General features: G+C 48.5%; 1 protein-coding gene across 5 annotated transcripts in view; it reads right to left on the bottom strand.

Annotated features, from left to right (window-relative positions):
- NBEAL2 (neurobeachin like 2) overlaps positions 1–20434 on the bottom strand; it is a 168751-nt gene that overhangs the window by 96781 nt on the left and 51536 nt on the right. For 3 of the 5 annotated variants that reach the window (XM_053260941.1, XM_053260942.1, XM_053260943.1), the window contains exon 2: positions 1495–1583. In XM_053260941.1, the coding sequence (XP_053116916.1) occupies positions 1495–1583 (89 nt within the window). Of the gene's footprint in view, positions 1–1494; positions 1584–7974; positions 8781–20434 lie in introns of those variants that run through there. The other 2 variants (XM_053260939.1, XM_053260940.1) reach the window with 2 other exon arrangements.

Genomic DNA, 20434 nt, shown 5'->3' with positions numbered 1-20434 from the left:
AGGAATAAGGCAGAAAGATTTATAGAAATATATAAGGTGAACATGCATGGCCTGGTGAAAATTATTTATTTATTTATTTTCTATGCCACCTGACTCCAGAGGCTCCAGGCAGTTCACAAAAACAAAGACAAGCAAGACCAGCTAGTAAAATAAGAATTTAAAAAAATCTAACCCATCCAGAAATTACAGCAATTTAAAAAATCTAAACAGCAATTAAAAATATAATAAACTCAGAAATTACTAGTTTTTCCTCCCTTGCATACTAGAACAAGGGTCGCGCCAGATGTTGTGGGACTCAGAGACAGGATGCCTCTGAATACCAGTTGCATAACAGCAGGAGAGAGGCTTCCCCGGGGCATCTGGAGGGCCACTGTGTGAAACAGGATGCTGGGCCTGATCCAGCAGGGCTGTTCTTATGTTCTTAGGACTGCAGCTCCCAAAAGGGAGTTGAGTTAGGGTCAAAGGCCATTGTGGCTGGGGATTACGTAGTCCAACAACATCTATTTTATTTATTATTTATTATTAAAACTTTTATACCGCCCTTCCAAAAGGCTCTAGCATAAGAACATAAGAAAAGGCCTGCTGGATCAGGCCCAAGGAGGCCCATCCAGTCCAGCATCCTGTTTCACACAGTGGCCCACCAGCTGCCGCTGGGAAGCCCACAGGCAAGCGCTGAGGACAAGCCCTCTCTCCTGCTGTCGCTCCCCTACAACTGGCATTTAGAGGAATCTTGCCTCTGAGGCTGGAGGTGGCCTCTAGCCACTAGACTAGTAGCCACTAATAGACCCAAAATTAGGAATCCCTGGATTAGGGTGAAGTCAGTTCCTGCTGGCTAGTTATGGCTTTGAAGCTCCTTGTGGGATGTTTATAGCCTACCTTCCAGTAGGCTTATGAGATCACCCGGCAGTCTGTTTGTCCCCCCAGAATGTGAGCCCTCTGGGGACAGGGAACTGCCTTATTCCTTTCTATGTAAACTGCTTAGAGAACCTTTGTGTTGAAAAGCAGTATTTACTAGTAGCAGCAGCAGAATTGTTTTATATTATCCTTATAGTCCAACAGTATCTGGGCACCCAGAATTAAGAACCCCTAGATTCAGGTGTTGGCAGTTTTTGCTGGCTATATCTATGGCTTTGTGCTCCTTGTTGTTGTTTATTTTATTTTTAAAAATGCAATTATAGCTTTATAGTATCCTTATCACTTTATGATGTTTGAAAACTTTGTAGATCAATTTCATTTGCATCAGTCATTAGACCATAGCATAAAAACTGAAGAATACACAATACAGAAATAAAATAATGCCATACAAATCCATCATGCCTTAGCAAACAAGATAACCAGTTTAAAAAACAAACATGGCAACCATAACATAACCATTAATAAAATACAATAAAACCCAATAAGAAATGCAATATAGAAGGGAAACTTTGTCAGGTAACGGAATCCAGCCACCTGACACATATCCACCCGTTCTGGACTTGCAAGAGAAACATTTACCTTCTTGGTTCCAGGGAATGCACAGTGATGATCTTCTCAAAATGTGTGACAAATGCTTCCAGCCATTGCTTTAGGTACCCCAAGTCTTTCTGGAAAAGAACAAATACAACAATGAGAAAATTTCACCTCTCCCCATCTCTCTCAGAGCTAGCTAAGTGGAAGAGCCATCATTCAGTAGAAGAGCCATTGCTTTGCATGTAGGAGGTCCCAGGTTCATTCCAGCATAAGCAGGTAGACCCCTGCCACCTGCTCTCTGAAACCTTGGAAAGCTGCTGCTGCCAGCCAGTGCAGACATTACTGCATTAGATCAACCAATGGGCTGACTCAGTGTAAGGCAGCTTCCTAGAAGGAAAATAGCTTCCTGTAGTTCAGTGGAAAAGCATCTGCTTGGCATACATAAGGTCCCAGGTTGAATCCCTGGCATCTCAAGTAGGGCTTGGAATATCTGTCCAATACGCCAAACTGGCTGCTGCCAGTCAGTGTAGACAATACCGAGCTAGATGGACCACTGATCTGACTCAGTAGAAGGTACACTGTAGTTTCCTGCGTTGCACTCCAGACCAGCCAGAAGCTCTGAGTATTCCGAATACTGGTTCAGGAAGAATTCAGGTTCTTTCTGAGTTTTATTCTGTAGCCCTTCAAGCTGGTCCTGCTACGAGGGCACTGGTTCCTGACAGCCAAGAGATCTTAAAAGCCAGAGGATCATTTCTGACTACCCTCTTCTCCACCCCAACCTAATTCTACCTTCCTACAAGCTGAGCCCAAACCACTCATTTTCCACAAATATTTTCAGCCGTATCAGACACTGTCTCTCCGCTCTGGACAAGATTCAGTAGTCCTCCAAAAATGTTTGCTTATTCATTTACAGCTGCCCTCAGTGACATCATCATGGGCCAAATCTGAATGGCCTGACCAATGTGGCCAATTCAGAAAGGAGGAAGCAGCAGCAACAAGCAGCAGCAGAAAGTGCAAACATGGGCACCAGAAAATGTTATGCTTATGTGAAAATAATTACTAATACATCATCTATGTGGGTTTTTGTTTGCTTGCTTGTTGTTTTGGCATGGGGGATTTCCACTCCACCAAAAGAGCAGGTTTTGACCAGAAAACAAGCATCTCAATGTTCAGCAAAAACCTAACTCTACAGCTTGAATGCAAGCCTTGAGAACATAGCTGAATACTCAGCATCACCATATCCATTCTCAACCACCGTCCTGCTGTAAAATTTCTCCAAGCCCCAAGGAACAGCCCAATTAAAATACCACAATAGTAGCCAGCCAGTGGAAGGAACTCCCATGAGCATTTACTACCAGTTAGGATAGGGCTTCTCATAAGAACAGCCCTGCTGGATCAGGCCCAAGCCCATCTAGTCCAGCACCCCTGGACTAGCGAGCGAGCGAGGCACGGAGGGGAGAGAGACAGAGCGAGCGAGAAAGGCGGTGGGGGGGGCAGAGCGAGCAAGAGAGCTATTGTTGGGGGGACAGAGCGAGTGAGAGAGCTGTGGGAGGACGAGCCAAACAAATTCTCCCAACTAACCCCAAAAAAGGAAGTGAACTACCGCACAGATGCTCTGTGCAGGTTCAGCTAGTTGTCTTTATTTACTGTGTTTTTATTTACCAGGCCTGTGTCTTTCATACAAAAGAATGAGAGTACATGTCTCTCCTCCAAAGAGCTTGCAATCTGAACTGGACACAGAGGAAGCAGCATAGGAGGGAAAGGCAGGAGAAGAAGATGGAGAGGAGAGTTGGTCTTGTGGTAGCAGGCATGACTTGTCCCCATAGCTAAGCAGGGTCCACGCTGGTTGCATATGAATGGGAGACTAGAAGTGTGAGCACTGCAAGAGATTCCCCTCAGGGGATGGAGCTGCTCTGGGAAGAGCAGAAGGTTCCCAGTTCCCTCCCTGGCAGCATCTCCAAGGTAGGGCTGAGAGAGACTCCTGCCTGCAACCTTGGAGAAGCCACTGCCAGTCTGTGAAGACAATACTGAGCTAGATGGACCAAGGGTCTGACTCTGTATGTGGCAGCTTCCTACGTTCCTAAGAAAACACAGTTCTTTCAGTCACTGGTTTGGTTATAGAAGGGCTTGTAGGACTAAGGGGTGGTGCCAAAGACTTCATGGGAAAAGTGGATTTTGAAGTGGGATTTTAAGGCGGGGGGGAGAGGCAGCATCCTGCAGGTAAAACAGGTAGGCAGTTCCAGGCACAAGGAGCAGCAAGGGAATAATTACAGAATAAACTATACACAGTAAGCAGCCTATGCAACTGTAGTTCCCTTGCATATTTTATAAGAGCCCCTGGTGGCGCAGTGGTAAAACTGCCGCCCTGTAACCAGAAGGTTGCAAGTTCGATCCTGACCAGGGGCTCAAGGTTGACTCAGCCTTCCATCCTTCCGAGGTCGGTAAAATGAGTACCCAGAATGTTGGGGGGCAATATGCTAAATCATTGGAAACCGCTTAGAGAGCTTCCAGCTATAGAGCGGTATATAAATGTAAGTGCTATTGCTATTGCTATTGCTATAATGGGGATGGAAAGACTGACCGATCACTCAGGGGCAGAGCCTCTGCTTTGCCTGCAGAAGGCCCCAGGTTCAATCTCTGGCAGCATCTCCAGGTAGGGCTGGGCAAAGGACCGCTCTCAACCGCCCCCCCCCACCCGGAGAGCTCCTGCCTGTAGACATTACTGAGCTAGATCAACCAATGGTTCGACTCTGTACAAGGCAGCTTCCTGTAACCTAGATCCACTGGCCAGTTTCTAGTGGGCGGCCTAGGGTCACCGTTGGTGGCCAAGCTTCTTACCAGCAAAACACTGAGCTAGTTGGGCCTTGTTTGATCCAGGAAGGCAGCTTTTATTTATTTATGTATTTATTACTTTTATATCCCGCTCTTCCTCCAAGGAGCCCAGAGCGGTGTACTACATATTAAGGTTTCTCCTCACAACAACCCTGTGAAGTAGGCTAGGCGGAGAGAGAAGTGACTGGCCCAGAGTCACCCAGAAAATATCATGGCTGAATGGGGATTTGAATTCAGGTCTCTCTGGTCCTAGTCCAGCACTCTAACCACTACACCACGCTGGCTCTCATCTCATCTTGTTTTGTACAGCAGATAGTAGAATGCGGGTCACTGCCCAACGTCTGGCCCAGCACCCGTTGGAGGGAGGTTGGTTCAACAGCGCACACATGGGACTTCTTCACAATACATCAAGTCACTGGGCCAATATCTTCCACTGGCTCTCCAAGGACCCAGACAGGTCTCTTTCCAGAGCTATTACTGGAGATGCTATTAAGTAGAAATGTGTGAACAGAGCCTGTGGCTCCCTCTTGCAGATGAAGCTGCCTTCTCAGCCAAACCACTGGCCCGCCTACACTGTCCAGTCGGGCTGTGAGCTACTCCAGGGGTTCCCAGATGTGCTGGACTACAACTCCCCCCATCCCCTGCAGCCATTGTGGCTGGGGGTGATGGGAGTTGTAGTCCAACACCTGGGGACCCAAGGCGTGGAACCCCTGAGCTACTCCCTCAGGTCCCAGCCAGAGAAGATCTTTTCCTGTCACTTGCTGACCAAGAACCCTGTAACGGAAAGATGCTGGGAACTGAACCCACAATCTTCTGCACATAAGACACGTGTTCTCCCACCAAACTGTAGGTCCATCCGACACCTAGCAAGAATCCAGAGCACATGCACATGGCTCCTTATACACCCAGGCGATGCACGTATCTGGGAAACATGAGCCACTCCCAGAGATTTGTGCAACATGGATGTTTTCTCACGGCAACTTGAACATGGGAAGCTGCCCTTCATTTTCTGCCGAGTCGGAGTAGGTGACCTTCAGGTTTGTTTCCAGGCCCACAGTTCTCTGAAAACAAGAGTTGATGCTTATCTTTGTTGGCAAACACAAGGAGATGGGGACACAGTACGCCAGCCTGCCCCTTCTCTATTTACAGCTCAAACTCAAACAAGAGATAAGGAGAGAAACTATGTCAAGAGACCACTGCCTGCTCCTTCCAGCTTCCCTCCCCTCAAAAAATACCCACCCACTGCTCAGAGAAAACTCTGGGAGTGTGAGCCCAGCATAAGACCAGCCATTGGCTTTGCACTGGGTTGGTTTGCACTGAAAGTGTCTTGGTATTTGTGAGAGTCAAGGTCAAGGGAGAGAGAGAAATGCAGAAGCCAAGTATGGATACGACCAATATTTATATACCCCTACTAACTGGGCAAAGAGGCACCTTTTAATGCGGTGATTCTCTTTATTTAGCAGGGGGAGAGTAACTGACCCTATCCACCCCTAGCACAGAACCTCCAGTGACTGTTGCTAGTGTCTATTTTATGTTTATTTTTAGATTGTGAGCCCTTTGAGGACAGGGATCCATCTTATTTGTTTATTATTTCTCTGTGTAAACCACCCTGAACCATTTTTGGAAGGGTGGTATAGAAATCGAATAAATAATAATAATAAATAATTATATATACAGCTTTTCAACAAAAAGTTTCCAAAGCAGTCTACATAGATGTAGATAGACAGACAGACAGATAGGCTCCCTGTCCCCAAAGGGATTAGAATTTTAAAAAGAAACCTAAGACACACACCAGCAACAGCCACTCGAGGGATGCTGTGCTGGGGACGGATAGGGCCAGTTGCTCTCCCCCTGATCAATGAAGAGAATCACCACTTTTAAAAGCTGCCTCTTTGCTCAGTGAGCAGGTTAGCAAGGAGCAGAATACCATCTGGATGGCCTCCCCACCCCTCCACTCCCATGGACCAAGACGGCCACCTACGATCTGTGTGCATTCAGGTCCGAGAGCATGGCTGGCATCTCCAGGTAGCTCCTGAGTGGCTCTCTCCTTGAGGAAGGGCCACCTCAGCTCTGGAAAGAACTCTAGCCCCTCCAAGAGCCAGGATGCTTAGCAAGGGGCTGAGTGCTAGAGAGTCAGCTGCTAGGGCTCCCTGGCCAAATCCAGTCCCTCAAACATCCCAGTTGTCAGACTGGAGAAGAACCATGGAAGAACATATGCTCTGCATGCTGAAGGACCCAGCTGAATCCCCAACAGGATCTCCGGGTGGGCCTGAAACCCTGCAGAGCTCCTGCCAGTCACTGAGCTAAAGGGACCCCAGATCTGACCGAGTCTAAATCACAGGAACCTAGGAAGCTGCCATAGACTGAGTCAGACCATTGGTCCATCTAGCTCAATATTGTCTGCACAGACTGGCAGCGGCTTCTCCCAGGTTGCAGGCAGGAGTCTCTCTCAGCCCTATCTTGGGGGTGCTGCCAGGGAGGGAACTTGGAACCTTCTGCATGCAAGCACGCAGGTGCTCTTCCCAGAGCGGACCTAGGGGAATATCCTACACTGCTCACATGTTTAATTGCAAGTTTCAGGCAGTATAGAAATAGGTTAAATAAACAAACAAATAAAATCCCCATTGAGTGTAGTCTCCCATTCAAATAAAACCAGGGTAGACCCTGCTTAGCTAAGGGGACAATTCATGCTTGCTACCAATCAGCTTCATAGGATTTGTAGGATCTAAACATTTAAGTCTTAAACGCACTGAAACTTTGGGAAGAGGCAACAGCTCTGTGCAGAGCAGAGCATCTGTTTCCCATGCAGAAGGTCACTGGTTCAATTCTTGGCATTTCCAGAGGAATGAACATTTCCCAACTCTAAAACTCTGGAGAGCGCCTGACAGGCAGTGTAGAAAAGGCAGAGTTAGACCACTGTGCACGAGGCTGTGCAGATCAAGAAGATGCCCACAGAACAAAGAAATGCTTTCTTGCTAGAAAAAAGGCAAGGGTACCAGTGTTCCTTGTAACAGGAATTCCTAGATGATGATGTTCAATATGACTCTCGTAATCCCCGGCCAAAGGCCATCGCAGCTGCGGATGCGGAGAGTTGTAGTTAACATCTGGGAACCTCCAGGAACATAGGAAGCTGCCCTTCCCAGAGCGGCCTCATTCCCTAAGGGGAATATCTTACCGTGCTCACACATGTAGTTTCCCATTCAAATGCAAACCAGGGTGGACCCTGCTTAGCAAAGAGGACAATTCATGCTTGCTACCACAGGACCAGCTTAGAGGGAACATTGATACCTATCATTTGAGGGCTAGGAGTTGATCGGGTGCATAAGGAGGGCAAGCAATGAGGAAACCACTCAAACCACTCAGTCATACCCAAATCAATGGGGAAAGCCTACTTCCAAGTAAAATTATGAATTGTATTACTATATATTACTATATTTTGCTTTTAATCTTGTTTTAATCTTTGTATGTTCTCTGTATGGCCTATGGCTGTAATAATAAATTGATTGATTGATTGATACTTCCAAGTAACTGCCTGTGTAATCAGAGGGCTAGGAATCAATATCCTTGCAAACAGGGGTTCCCAAGCTTGGGCCCCCAGATGAAGATGGACTACAGCTTCCATGAGCCCTGGCCACTATGGCTGAAAGCGGCTAGGGCTGACACTAGCGGCCAAAACAAAGATTTGCCTCCTACCCAGGAGGAAACAGTAGCATCCTGCTGCAGCACAGGACTCCGAGAGGAGGCTATCTGGAAGGGAAGGGCAACATCTGTCTCCAAGGCCTGCTCAATAGTGACCCCTGGAGATGGAAGATGAAAAGAGCAACTCCCATCAGCCCCACAGAGGCCATGTCCAGATGGCATGTTCCACAGCGCCCCCGAAATTCATGACGGGTTGCAGTACCACACAAACATACCCTACTAGATTTCTGTCCTGCCCTTCCTTTGAGCTGCTCAGGGCAATGGACATTGCTGCTCTTGCCCTCTAATTTTACTCCACAACCACCCTGTGAGGTAGGTTTTAGGCTGAGAGCGCACGGTCAGTCTAAGGTTCATGACTGCATGGGGAGTTGCACCCGCCCTCCACAGTCCTACTCCAACACTCTAACCACTACACCACACTGGCTCTGGCTCTCTCTCTAGCCAAACAGCCAAAACATTCCCTTGCTCACTGGCTTCAAAAGGGGGTTAGATAAAATATAGGGAGAGTAAAGGAGGACTAACTACATACACTAGTGGTGGTAACTTTACAGAACCTCCATGTTCAGCAACAGCCTACCACTGAATCTCAGTTGCTTGGGGCGGGGAACAACAGGGAGGCTATTCCCTTCATACTCTGCCTGGGGACCACTGTGTCAAATGTGTGACTTGACAGACCTTTGGTCTGATCCAGCAGGCCCTTTACAATCCTAAACTGCCAGAAGCCAAAGTATGAGCTGGCAGCATTGCCCATCTGGGTCTTCGACCTCAAGCTTAGCCACCCATTGTCACTTTGCCCCCTGACTCACAATCCACAGCCCTCACAACGTCCCTTGCTTGTGTGTTTCCTGTCAATGATGCACAACCCTTCCCATCTAGCCACAGACCTAATTTCTCTGTGGTTCCTCCTCTCTTCACTGCTATATCTGCACTAAAGATGGTTTCCTTTGGTGTCTCGGCCAGCCTCACGAGCACAGTTCCCTCCCTCCCTCCCTCCCTCCCGCCAGAGCACACACCCACTCCTCAGCTCACATCTCTATTACATGCTCCTGCAGAGTCCCATGAGCTGCATTCTGTCTCAATTCCTTCCCACCACTACGCTTTTCAAATGTCATTCACCAACCATTTCCTCATGTTCCACTTTAAAAAAACAAAAAACCCACTTCATTAATCCTCCCTTGCCCTTAGCTTTCCTGCCCCTCCAGTAGGGATGTGCACAGAATCAGCCCCTCTATGGGCCTCTGAGCTGGTTCGAAAGACCGGCAATTCATCCGGTTTGAAGGTGGGAGGGATAACTTTAAGGACTGGGGAGGGTGCTCTTACCCCCATCACAGCAGCCATTTCCAGTCCACGATATACTGGGGCGACAAGGAGGTATGCCACCCCCTCGGGGGGACCATTTCGGAGAATAGTGCCGGCAGGGGTAATGTGTGTTGGGTGGGGAAGAGCACCCTCCCCATTCCTTAAAGTTATCCTCCCCACACCTTCGGACCAGCAGTCGCTGGTTCCGTGCACATCCCTTCCTTCCAGTCCTCAGTCTGCATTGTGAGTGGTTCCAGTTCCAGCCAAACCAACAATCTTCACTTCCCTTGCATAAACATGGACACTTCCCATCACCTGGGAAGTCACAACACAAACAAGATGCAACTCAATGGTAGATTGCACACTTTGCATACAGAAGGTCTCTGGAGAGCGGCTGCTTGCGGATGCAGATGTATGACGCTCGATGAACCAATGGTCCGACTCAGCACAGAATCAGCTTCTTACATCTAGGAATGCCAGAAGAAAAAAGCTCCCTTGTCAACCCATGACATTTCTTCTTATGCATTGTATCTAAAGGTCATTCTAGAGCAGGGCTTCGGTCTCCAGATGTTGGTCAACCACAATTCCCATCACTCCCCTGCTGCAGTGAGACCAAAGGACGTTGTGGCAGCAGATGATGGGAGCTATAGTCGAACACCACCTTGAGAACCAAGGTGGTGAATAGCTACTCTAAAGAAATGGATGTGGGACATCACAAAAGGAAATTAAACCATAGAACACATGAATTTTGGACGCACATCTCTGAATGTCTTCAGAGTGCCTCCCATCCGAGAAGATCTCCAGTTTAGAGGCCAACCCATTCAGGGATGCAATGAAGCTAGAAGACTGGGTTCTCTCCATGGAGAACCTCCACCTCCACAGTCTGATAGCCAAACATGGTCTCTTTCCCCATTCATGAGCAAATAAAGCTAAACCATCCAGGCACTGACTGCCCCTGAAGGCACCATTTGTGACAAGCCTGCACTTCCATCCCACAACTCCGAAATGCAAGCCAAACATGATCAGTATTTCACTACAAGCGACGCCTACGACATATTGGGGCTTTTCATTTCCTTAGCGTGTTTATCACCTTACATCTGCAGCCTCTCTTGCATAGCGCCACTCCATCAAGCCTGCACAGCTACACACCTCAGCATCGCCCAGACAAAGACGTATCAGGCAGCAGCCACCCGTTCAGAAGTTGCAGACTTTTACCTGGCGGGGCAGGAGGTGGATCTCCAGTGGACCATCCAGAAGCTCCATCGCCAACCGGTGGAGGGGGCTAGGAGCACCCTAGATACAGACGACCCATGCAGGCAACACGGCCAGGATGGCGCCTACTTGGAGGAGCAACCACAACAAGCAGCCCAAACCAACTACATGGGGGTGGGCGGAGGTGGGGGGTGGTTGCGAGAACCCAGAGAAACCAGCTGAAGGCAGAGTGTGAGCCTCGAAGAGCAATGCGTCTTTTGCAAAGAGGAGTCAGGAAATGCCAAGTCACTAAAACCGACAACACTTCCTTTCGCTGCTGCAAGAGAGCTACCACAAGAACAGACTGTCTCAACGAGACGCGGGTGTCTGTGATGGCCTTCCTGGCCGGCAGGCAGCCCCCACTCACAGCCCCTGGGAGCCAAGCAGGGAACACACCTCTCAAAGCAATTCATCTGATGGACAACATTCCCTCTATCCAGATGGCACTCTTCTGGATTCATCGGGAATCAGTGCATGGTTCTATTCATAAGCCATAAGAACAGCCCTGCTGGATCAGGCCCAAAGCCCATCTAGTCCAACATCCTGTTTCACACAGTGGCCCACCAGATGCCCTTGGGGAGCCCACAGGCAAGAGGTATGGGCATGCCCTCTCTTCTGCTTTTACTCCCCTGCAACTGGGACACAGAGGCATCCTGACTTTGAGGCTGGAGGTGACCTATAGCCCTCCAACTAGTAGCCATTGATAGACCTCTCCCCCATGAAGCTATCTAAAACCCTTCTTAAAGCCATCCAGGTTGTTGGCTGTCACCACATCTTGTGGCAGAGAATTCCACAAGTGGATTATGCTTTGTGTGAAAAAGTACTTCTGTTGCTGGTCCTAAATCTCCAGGCAATCAATTTCATGGGATGACCCCTGTTCAAGTGTTATGGGAGAGGGAGAAGAATTCCTCTCTATCCACTTTCTTCACACCATGCATAATTTTATAGACCTCTATCATGTCTCCACACAGTTGTCTTTTTTCTAAAGTAAACCCCCCAGGTGTTACAGCCTTGCCTCTAGGCCCCTGATCATCTTGGTTGCCCTCGTCTGCACCTTTATAGTACTGCACCATCCAGTACTATAATGTCCTTTTTTAGATGTAGTGACCAGAACTGAATGTAGTATTCCAGGTGTGGCTGCACCATAGTTCCCGTTCAGATGTGAGCATGCACCCGCAACAGGGACAAGAACGCATTTTTGGTTGCTCAGATTGGCAGAACAAAAGGGTGAGAACAAGACAGAGAGAGAAAGACTGAAGGCTGTGCCATCCATTTGCTGAAGTCGACACACTCCAGAGTCCAGAAGCCTTGCTTCCTTTCACTTCGCTCCATCTGCCTTCCGACACTGGACGACTTCACCAACTTCTGGCCCTTGACTTCTGCCTAGCCCACACTCCTTGCTTCTGGGCCCTCGGACAACCAGTCTCTCTGCAGACCCAAAGCCAACCCTAGGGTTTTTGACATCTTGGTGAAATTGGACTTTGGTGGCTCCCCAGCCTAGAAATGCAGAGCCCCAGCTTTAACTTGAGTGACGCAGGTTGCTCATTCACCAGGATGGGAGAGAGGCACCACAACACAAGGCAAGGTTGGCTTGGCTCGCTGTCTCTCTCTGCCCCCGGAACTCCCCCTCCAGAGAGGAATGAGAATCGGCACTCTCAGCAAGTCAGACATGTCCATGGTTCCTTGGAGAGGGAGGCATGAAACGCCCACAAGCATCTAGGCCCTGGGCGACTGTTTACGTCTGCCTAGTGGACGGGCTTCCCCAGCACAGGCACACCCCAACCCCACCCCACCCCCAAAACCTGACCACTTTTGACCACCTGACCTTGTTGAGCCAACAACATCTCAGAATTACAAGGAACCCTCAAAGCAGGCTTCCTGCACGCAGAGGGGGTGTCTGCAGGAAGCGCCATAGATTCAAGCTGTTTCCCATGCAAAAAGCCAAAAATATAAAATAAATTAAATAAATAAATAAATAATAGTGCAATACAAACAAATACTTGGACCAACGAATACAAACAACTCACTGATGTAGTCTCAAAATCTCAATTGTAGCCAAGAAATCCTAGAGAAGGGACGAGGTGCCACAGGACTGGAGACAGGCTAGTATTGTCCCAGCGTCCAAGAAGGGCAAAAAGGAGAAGACAGGAAGCTGCAGACTGGTCAGTCTGACCAATATGCCCACGGAGAGACTGGAACATATGATCAGTCAATCAGTCTGTACACTCTTGATAAGAATGCAGAGATCCATAGAAGCCAGCATGGACTGATGGAAAATAGATACTGCCAGACGGATCTTCTTTCAGGCCTTGGCAAGTTTTCTTTGGCTCTAGGAACCAGACTGCTCTCTGCTCCAAGGGGCAGAGGAACCCACCATTTGCCATCAGCAATTGCCATGAGGCAGTGGCAGACTCATTGCCCGCCCCCAGCAACACTCCCCACCTCGCGGGGGTGCAGATTCTCCACCTTGCTCACTTAGCTTACCCCTCCTCCTGGTCACGTCCTTTTATAGCCTGGCTCAGGAGCCACACTTAAGTTTCCAGGCACAATGGGAGTAGTCAAGCCCCATCTTTCTTTTTTCAACAGGTTGCAGCTTAGTGGACTGGGGGAATGCTGCAGACATAATTTATCTTGCTTTCACAAAGCATGCCACAAAGCTCCCCATGATACTTTGGTTTGCAAAGTGGTCAGATGGCCAGATGAGATCATCAGTGATAATTCTGTCTGGTCGAGTAAATGGTTGGGAAACCATACTCAGAGAGTGTTCATCAATGACTCCTATTCAGACTGGAGGGTGGTTACAAGTGGTACGCTTCAGGGCTCTGCCCTGAACCTGGTAGGACTCAATGCTTACATCAATGACTTAGATCAGGGGTGTCACACTGCAGCCCTCCATCCGATGCTGGCCTACAACTCCCATCATCCCCAGTCACAGCAGCCAGTAGCCAGGGATTATGGGGGTTATAGGCCAACAACAGGTGGAGGGCTGCAGCCTGACACTCCTAAGGTGATGGAGGGAATCCTCATCAAACCTGCAGGAGAAAGAAAACATGGGGTGGAATACCTAACATCTCAGAAGTCAGAAATAAAATACAAATGACCATGACAGAATGGAAAACTGGGCTGATGCAACGTGAAATTAAAGAAAGAGCGAGAGAAATGCAAGGTTCTGCACTTGGGTGAACAATATCAAATGCACAGGTGATGGGTATAGGGCGAGCTTGGCCACAGCGCACATGAAAGGGATCTCAGGATTGCAGTCAATCACAAGCCAAATGCGAGTCAGCCGTGAGATGCAGCCGCAAAGAGGCTTAATGCAATTTTGGGCTGCATTAATAGAGCCAGAGTTTCCAAGCCATGAGAAGAAAATGTTCCACTTAATTCCGCACTAGGCAGACTTAATCTGGGAATACCATGTCCAGTTCTGGGCACTGTACTTTTGACGAGGACACAGACAAATTGGAACGGGTTCAGAGGAGGGCAGCAAAGATGGTCAGGCCCATTCAAGATGGTCAGGCCCAATCAAGAAAGGTTGAAGGAACTGGGTACCTTTAGTCCAAAAAGAGAAGAGTGGGGCAGGCGGTGGGGGAGCAGTTCACTCTCACTGGAGTCCTCCAAGCAGAGGCTAGACAGCTGTCTGTTAGGGGATGTTCTAGTTCTGCCTGGATTTCATGAATGAATAGGAGACTGGACAGATGGCCTCCAAGAGGCCTTCAACCCTACGATAGTATTAAATGTGCCAAAAATGTTTAACTGGCCAAATCTGTACCATTCACATAGTTTGGCTCAAGCTTTGTGCTGCCTTGGCACATAATCTGGCTGTTTTTCCCCTTTAAGCACACATGTAAACACTGCTCCAATTTTAGGTTAAGGGTGTGGCTTCCAGGCAGCGTTATCAGCACTGCCTTGCTCGATCAGACTCAAGGACTGTCGAGTTCAGCATCCTGCTTCTTCTCTGGGCAGATGCCTTCCAGGAAGCTCAAAACAGTCCTTCCACACGGCTTGCCTCTCAGCTACTGGTATACTGCCCCAGGACATGGAGGTTCCATGTAATTATCATGGCTAAGAGCTGGTGAGCGAGCTATCTTCCACAAAACCTGTCTACCCATTTTCCCCCACAACCAGTGTTTAGGTGCCGAGTCCTTTTGGGGAAGGGTTCTTGGCACACGTTGCAGAATTACCTGGGTTGCTGGGATTTGGGGAGGAGGAAATGTGATGGGGACAGACACAGACAGATAAGGAAGCAGAGACACACAGTCAAGGAGGCCACGGAGGAGACAGTGCAGAACGTCTGTAGTAGGCATTTCGCAACCCCTCTCCAAGCCCTTCGCTCCTTCCCCTCACTCCCCACCCCCAGATTGGGCAAGTGGTGATTAAGAAGTTTGCTCTCTGGGGAAGGAGGGGCCAGCCAGGTCACAGCTTGCCTGCACCTAGCAGCAGCTTGGCAAAAGCCAGGCAAGAGGCAAGGAGCAAGGGACCTGTTTTGACACTGTCACGTCGCCACCTGCTCCGAGCGCCCCAGAAGAGGAGGGGGAGCACCCGAGGCATTTTGAGCACTCCGTGCAAAACCAGTGAATGAGACCCTTCCTTTTCATACCTCTGGACTAGACACAAGCAAGCAGCGAGGGGGAAAAGGTAGCTCCAAGTCCTGGCAGCACTGCTCAGAATCCACATGGGCACAGACTTTGCTGTAGCTCAGTGACAGCCCACCAGCTTTGCAAGCAGGTGGTCAACAAAAGAACAGCCCTGCAGGATCAGGCCCAAAGAGGCCCATCTACACCAGCATCCTGTTTCACACAGTGGCCCACCAGATCCCTCTGGGGAGCCCACAGGCAAGAGGTGAGGGCATGCCCTCTCTCCTGCTGTTACTCCTCCGCAACTGGTACTCAGAGGCATCCTGCCTTTGAGGCTGGAGGTGGCCTATAGCCCTCCGATGAGTAGCCATTGACAGACTTCTCCTCCATGAAGTGATCCAAACCCCTCTTGAAGCCATCCATGTTGTTGGCTGTCACCACATCTTGTGGCAGAGAATTCCACATGCTGATTATGCGTTGTGTGAAAATATACTTCCATTTGTTGGTCCTAAATTTCCTGGCAATCAATTTCATGGGATGACCCCTGGTTCAAGTGTTATGGGAGAGGGAGAAGAATTCCTCTCTATCCACTTTCTCCACACCATGCATGATTTTACAGACCTCTATCATATCTCCCCACAGTCATCTTTTTTCTAAACTAAAAAGCCCCAGGTGTTGTAGCCTTGCCTCATAAGAAAGGGGCTCTAGGCCCCTGATCATCTTGGTTGCCCTCTTCTGTACCTTCTCCAGTTCAACAATGTTCTTTTTAAGATGTGGTAACCAGAATTGTACGCGGTACTCCAAGTGTGGTCGCACCATAGTTTTGTATAAGGGCATTAGAATATTGGCAGTTTTATTTTCAATCCCCTTTCTAATGATCCCTAGCATGGGATTGGCCTTTTTCACAGCTGCCGCACATTGAGTTGACACTTTCAACGAGCTGTCCACCACGACCCCAAGATCCCTCTCCTGGTCAGTCACCGACAGCTCGGATCCCATCAGCATATACTTGAAGTTGGGGTTTTCCATCCCAATGTGCATCACTTGACACTTGCCAACAGCATTTGCTACTTTGTCACCCACTCCCCCAGTTTGGAGAGATCCTTTTGGAGCTCCTCACAATCCGTTTTGGATTTCACTACCCGAAAGAGTTTGGTATCATCTGCAAATCTGGCCACCGTGCTGCTTCCCACTGCTTCTAGATCATTAATGATTAAATTAGAAAGCACCGGTCCCAGTTCAGATCCCTGGGGGACCCCACTTCTTACTTCCCTCCATTGTGAAAACTCTCCATTTATCCCTACCCTCTGTTTCCTGTCCTTCAGCCAGTTAGCAACCCACACATGTACTTATCCCCTTATCCCATGATTGCAAAGTGCTCTCAGGAGTCTTTGATGAGGAACTTTGTTGAAAGACTTTTCTGAAAGTCCAGAAAGGTCCCGGGTTCAGATCGCACCACTTAAGAGTAACAAGGATATCAAGAAGCAGGACTGAGAAAGACCTTTGCCTGAGACCCCGAAGAACCGGTTCCCGTCAGCACAGACAACGCTGATCTGACTCTGTACAAGGCAGCTCCATGTGTCAAACACGGGGGTTACTGAGCACAATACACCCCAACAGGAAGCAAGTCAATGTTCACCCAATGAGAGACTTCAAGTCACACTAGAGCTGAGAGCACAACAATCCACAGAAATGTGCAAGTTCACTCTGACTTCTGCCACAGGGCATTGCTTTGCACTGGGGTCGCAGTGATTCTACCCACTAATCAGAACAAAATATTTTCAAACCCCCACCCCCTGCTTTTTGATTGACTAAGGAGGTGCCTCAACTAAACAGGCATCCCCCACCTCTCAACTGTTGGAGAGGGAATTCCCTCCAAGACAGAGGCAGGGTGCCCAACCGGAAGATCTCCAGCTGCTCTTTGACTACAACTCCCATCAACCCCAGCAGCAACTGGGGAGTCTAAGTTGAGAGACACAAAACAGGGGAGGGGGAATGACACAAGTAAAAGGAAAAAGGGGGAGGGAAATCCAAGAGGTGCTGGGAGAGATTAATGGATTGTTTATTCACAATCCTGACACGTTTCCTAAACATATTCCCTTTGGTAATACCAAATACACATCATGTCTCCCTCATCTGGGAAAAGGTTCCACAACAGCAGTGCCATTGGTTCACCAACCAAGAGTTCCTGGAGTGGGACACAATTGTTCCTTTCCATACGTGCATTTCTGTAAAAGTCAAGAACGTGCACTTTTTGCCATTTCAGTGCTGGACATTTGTGTCCTGTTCTTGACACTGAATCTCTCCCCCCGCACCCCGAAAAAAGACAGGCTTTCAGACCGTCTTGCTGCACTGAACGAAGAAATTGACTAGAGGGGTCCAATACCAGGCACAGCACACATGCCAGCAAAAGACAGACCCTGCAGCTATTGGAACAGGGATCCAGCCTTAGGAACACAGGGAGCTGCCTTCTACCGAGTCTGACCCTTGGTCCATCTAGCTCAGTATTGTCTGCACAGACTGGCAGCAGCTTCTCCAAGCTTGCAGGCAGGAGTCTCTCTCAGCCCTTTCTTGGAGATGCTGCCAGGGAGGGAACTAGGAACCTAGATGCTCTTCCCAGATCGGCCCCAACCCCTCAGGGATTATCTCACAGAGCTCACATGTAGTCTCCCATGCAAATGCAAACCAGGGCAGACACGGCTTAGCCAAGGAGACAATTCACGTTTGCAACCACAAGCATGACCAGCTCTCCTCCCACAAGGATGTCCTGGCAGAGTTCAGCCAAGTCTCAGTTTGGTTTGTGCCCGGTTGGGAGGCTGCCTGCCCCTGTCCACCCATGTAAGTCACTCTCAGCTGCCCAGATAAGCAGAATGCACATATAATAGAGAAGTGCATACACACAGGGCAATGCATTGCAATCAACACTGACAAGCGCTGTGGCAGCAGCCAAAAGCAATCCAACAGGCCATTTGTTCCAGCACAGCCAGGTGCACCAGTCTCTGCTTCCTGCCAAATTTATCTGTCTGATGCAGAAGTCTTCAGAGCACCTGCTGCATTCGCACTACAAGTTAGTAGCACACAGGAAGGGAAGGGAGGGGGGAGAACACAACGGAAAGGCCCTCGATTGTGATGGACAGTCCGGGTGTGTGGAGAGAAAGGAATTCATTGGAAGACAGAGGGGAATGGCTTCCCTATTTGCAACTTCAAGTATTATTTTAAACTCACACTTCAGCCCAGTGTCATCACAAGGCGGCTAACAAAATAAGTGTTCTAAACCAGGGGAAACTGATAAACCACCCCCACCCACCCACCCCCACACAAAAGAAAACCTAGGATAGGATTATGGAAATAAAGCAAGACAGCAGATTCAAAACAGGAAATACAAGTCAACTAATAGCTGTATAGCAGGTTTTCTCAAACTTGGATCTCCAGATGTTGCTGCAGCAGCACAACAGCCCAAGGCCATTGTGGCTGCAGGTTGGGAACTCCTGGCTTATGGAAGAGGAAAGTTTGAAGAGCTTCAGAATGGGAATCATAAGAACAGCCCTGCTGGATCAGACCCAAGGTTCATCCAGTCCAGCATCCCATTTCACACCAGATGCCTCTGAGAAGCCCACAGGCAAGAGCAGAGGGCCTGCCCTCTCTCCTGCTGTTACTCCCCGGCAACTGGTACTCAGAGGCATCCTGCCTCTAAGGCTGGAGGTGGCCTATAACCCTCCGACTAGTAGCCAGAATAGTAGCCATCAATAGACCTCTCCTCCATGAAGTTATCCAAACCCCTCCTAAAGCCTTCCAGGTTGTTGGCTGTCACCACATCCCGTGGCTGAGAATTCCACAATTTGAGATTGGTTGATAAAAATTTTGGAATATGCTGAGATGGCAAAACGTACAGTACTGCTAAGGGATGAAAACTTGGAATCTTTTAAAGAAGATTGGAAACCATTCTTGCTATACCTAAAGAACTATTTTTCTAATATGGACCTTTCAGCAGGGTTGGAAATTTAGTAATAATAGCAGGTTGGGTAGAGCAAAATCGAGTTTGCAATGTGTAGGATATATGTTTTGAATTACTATAGCAGTGGTTGACTTGTATAGTTAATGAATCGCGCAGATTGATGAGCGGGAAGTCTATATTTACTTAATTAGATGCAACGGGATTGTTAAGACATTGCAAAAAGCAATAAAAAATTTTAAAAGCAAAAAAAAATGAGAAGAGAGAATTCCACAATTTGATGATGCGTTGTGTGAAAAAGTACTTCCATTTGTTGGTCCTAGATTTCCTGGCAATCAAGTTCATGGGATGACCCCTGATTCTTGTGTTATATGAGAGAGAGAGAAGGAGGAGGAGGAGGAGTAGGGGAGAGAGGGAAATGTCTCTATCCACTTTCTCCACACCATGCATGATTTCTATCATGTCTCCATGCAATCGTCGGTTTTATAAATTAAATAGCCCCAAGTGTTGTAGCCTAGCCTCATAAGGAAGGTGCTCTAGGCCCCTGATCATCTTGGTTGCCCTCTTCTGCACCTTTTCCAGTTCTACAATGTCCTTTTTTAGATGTGGTGGCCAGAATTGTATGCAGTACTCCAGGTGTGGCCACACCATCATTTTGTATAAGGGCATGATAATATTAGCAGTCTTATTTTCAGCCCCCTTCCTAATGATCCCTAGCATGGAATTGGCCTTTTTCACAGCTGCCATGCACTGAGCCGACACTTTCAATGAGATGTCCACCACAACCCCAAGACCTCTCTCCTGGTCAGTCATTGACAGCTCAGACCCCATTAGTGTATATGCAAAGTTGAGGTTTTTTGCCCTAATATGCATCACTTTACATGTGCCAACATTGAACCGCATTTGCCATTTTGTCACCCACTCCCCCAGTCTAGAGAGATCCTTTTGGAGCTCCTCACAATCTGTTGTGGATGGAAGGTAGTCCGCTGGAAGGTAGCTGCAGCACAAGACACACACATCTCTTTTATCTGTCCCCAGATGTGTGTTCAAAGCAGGCCTCAAGATGTCAGTTGGATGCTCATATAGCAAAAGGAACTTCTAACACTGGAGGCTCTCAAAGCCACTTCACAGCAATGAATGGCCACCACGAGAATCTTCCCAACCAAGAGTGCCAACAGGATCTTCCGGGCCCAGTACACTGTATGTGGCTTGCCCCCCGCCCCGCCCCACAATTTACTAGCAAGAGTTGCTGCTTGGCCAGGGTCCTTTGCTTTTATTTCACAATGAAAATTTCTTCCAGGCCCGCTGCCCAGCTATTTCTCCTCACCCTATAGTCTCTCATAAACACACAGAAATCATGCAAAAATCATCCCAATCC

Source organism: Hemicordylus capensis, chromosome 6 (genome assembly GCF_027244095.1).
Source record: "Hemicordylus capensis ecotype Gifberg chromosome 6, rHemCap1.1.pri, whole genome shotgun sequence".
Classification (NCBI taxonomy): domain Eukaryota; kingdom Metazoa; phylum Chordata; class Lepidosauria; order Squamata; family Cordylidae; genus Hemicordylus; species Hemicordylus capensis.
The sequence above is the reverse complement of the archived record's forward strand: the minus strand, read 5'-3'. Positions and strand labels throughout refer to the sequence as shown.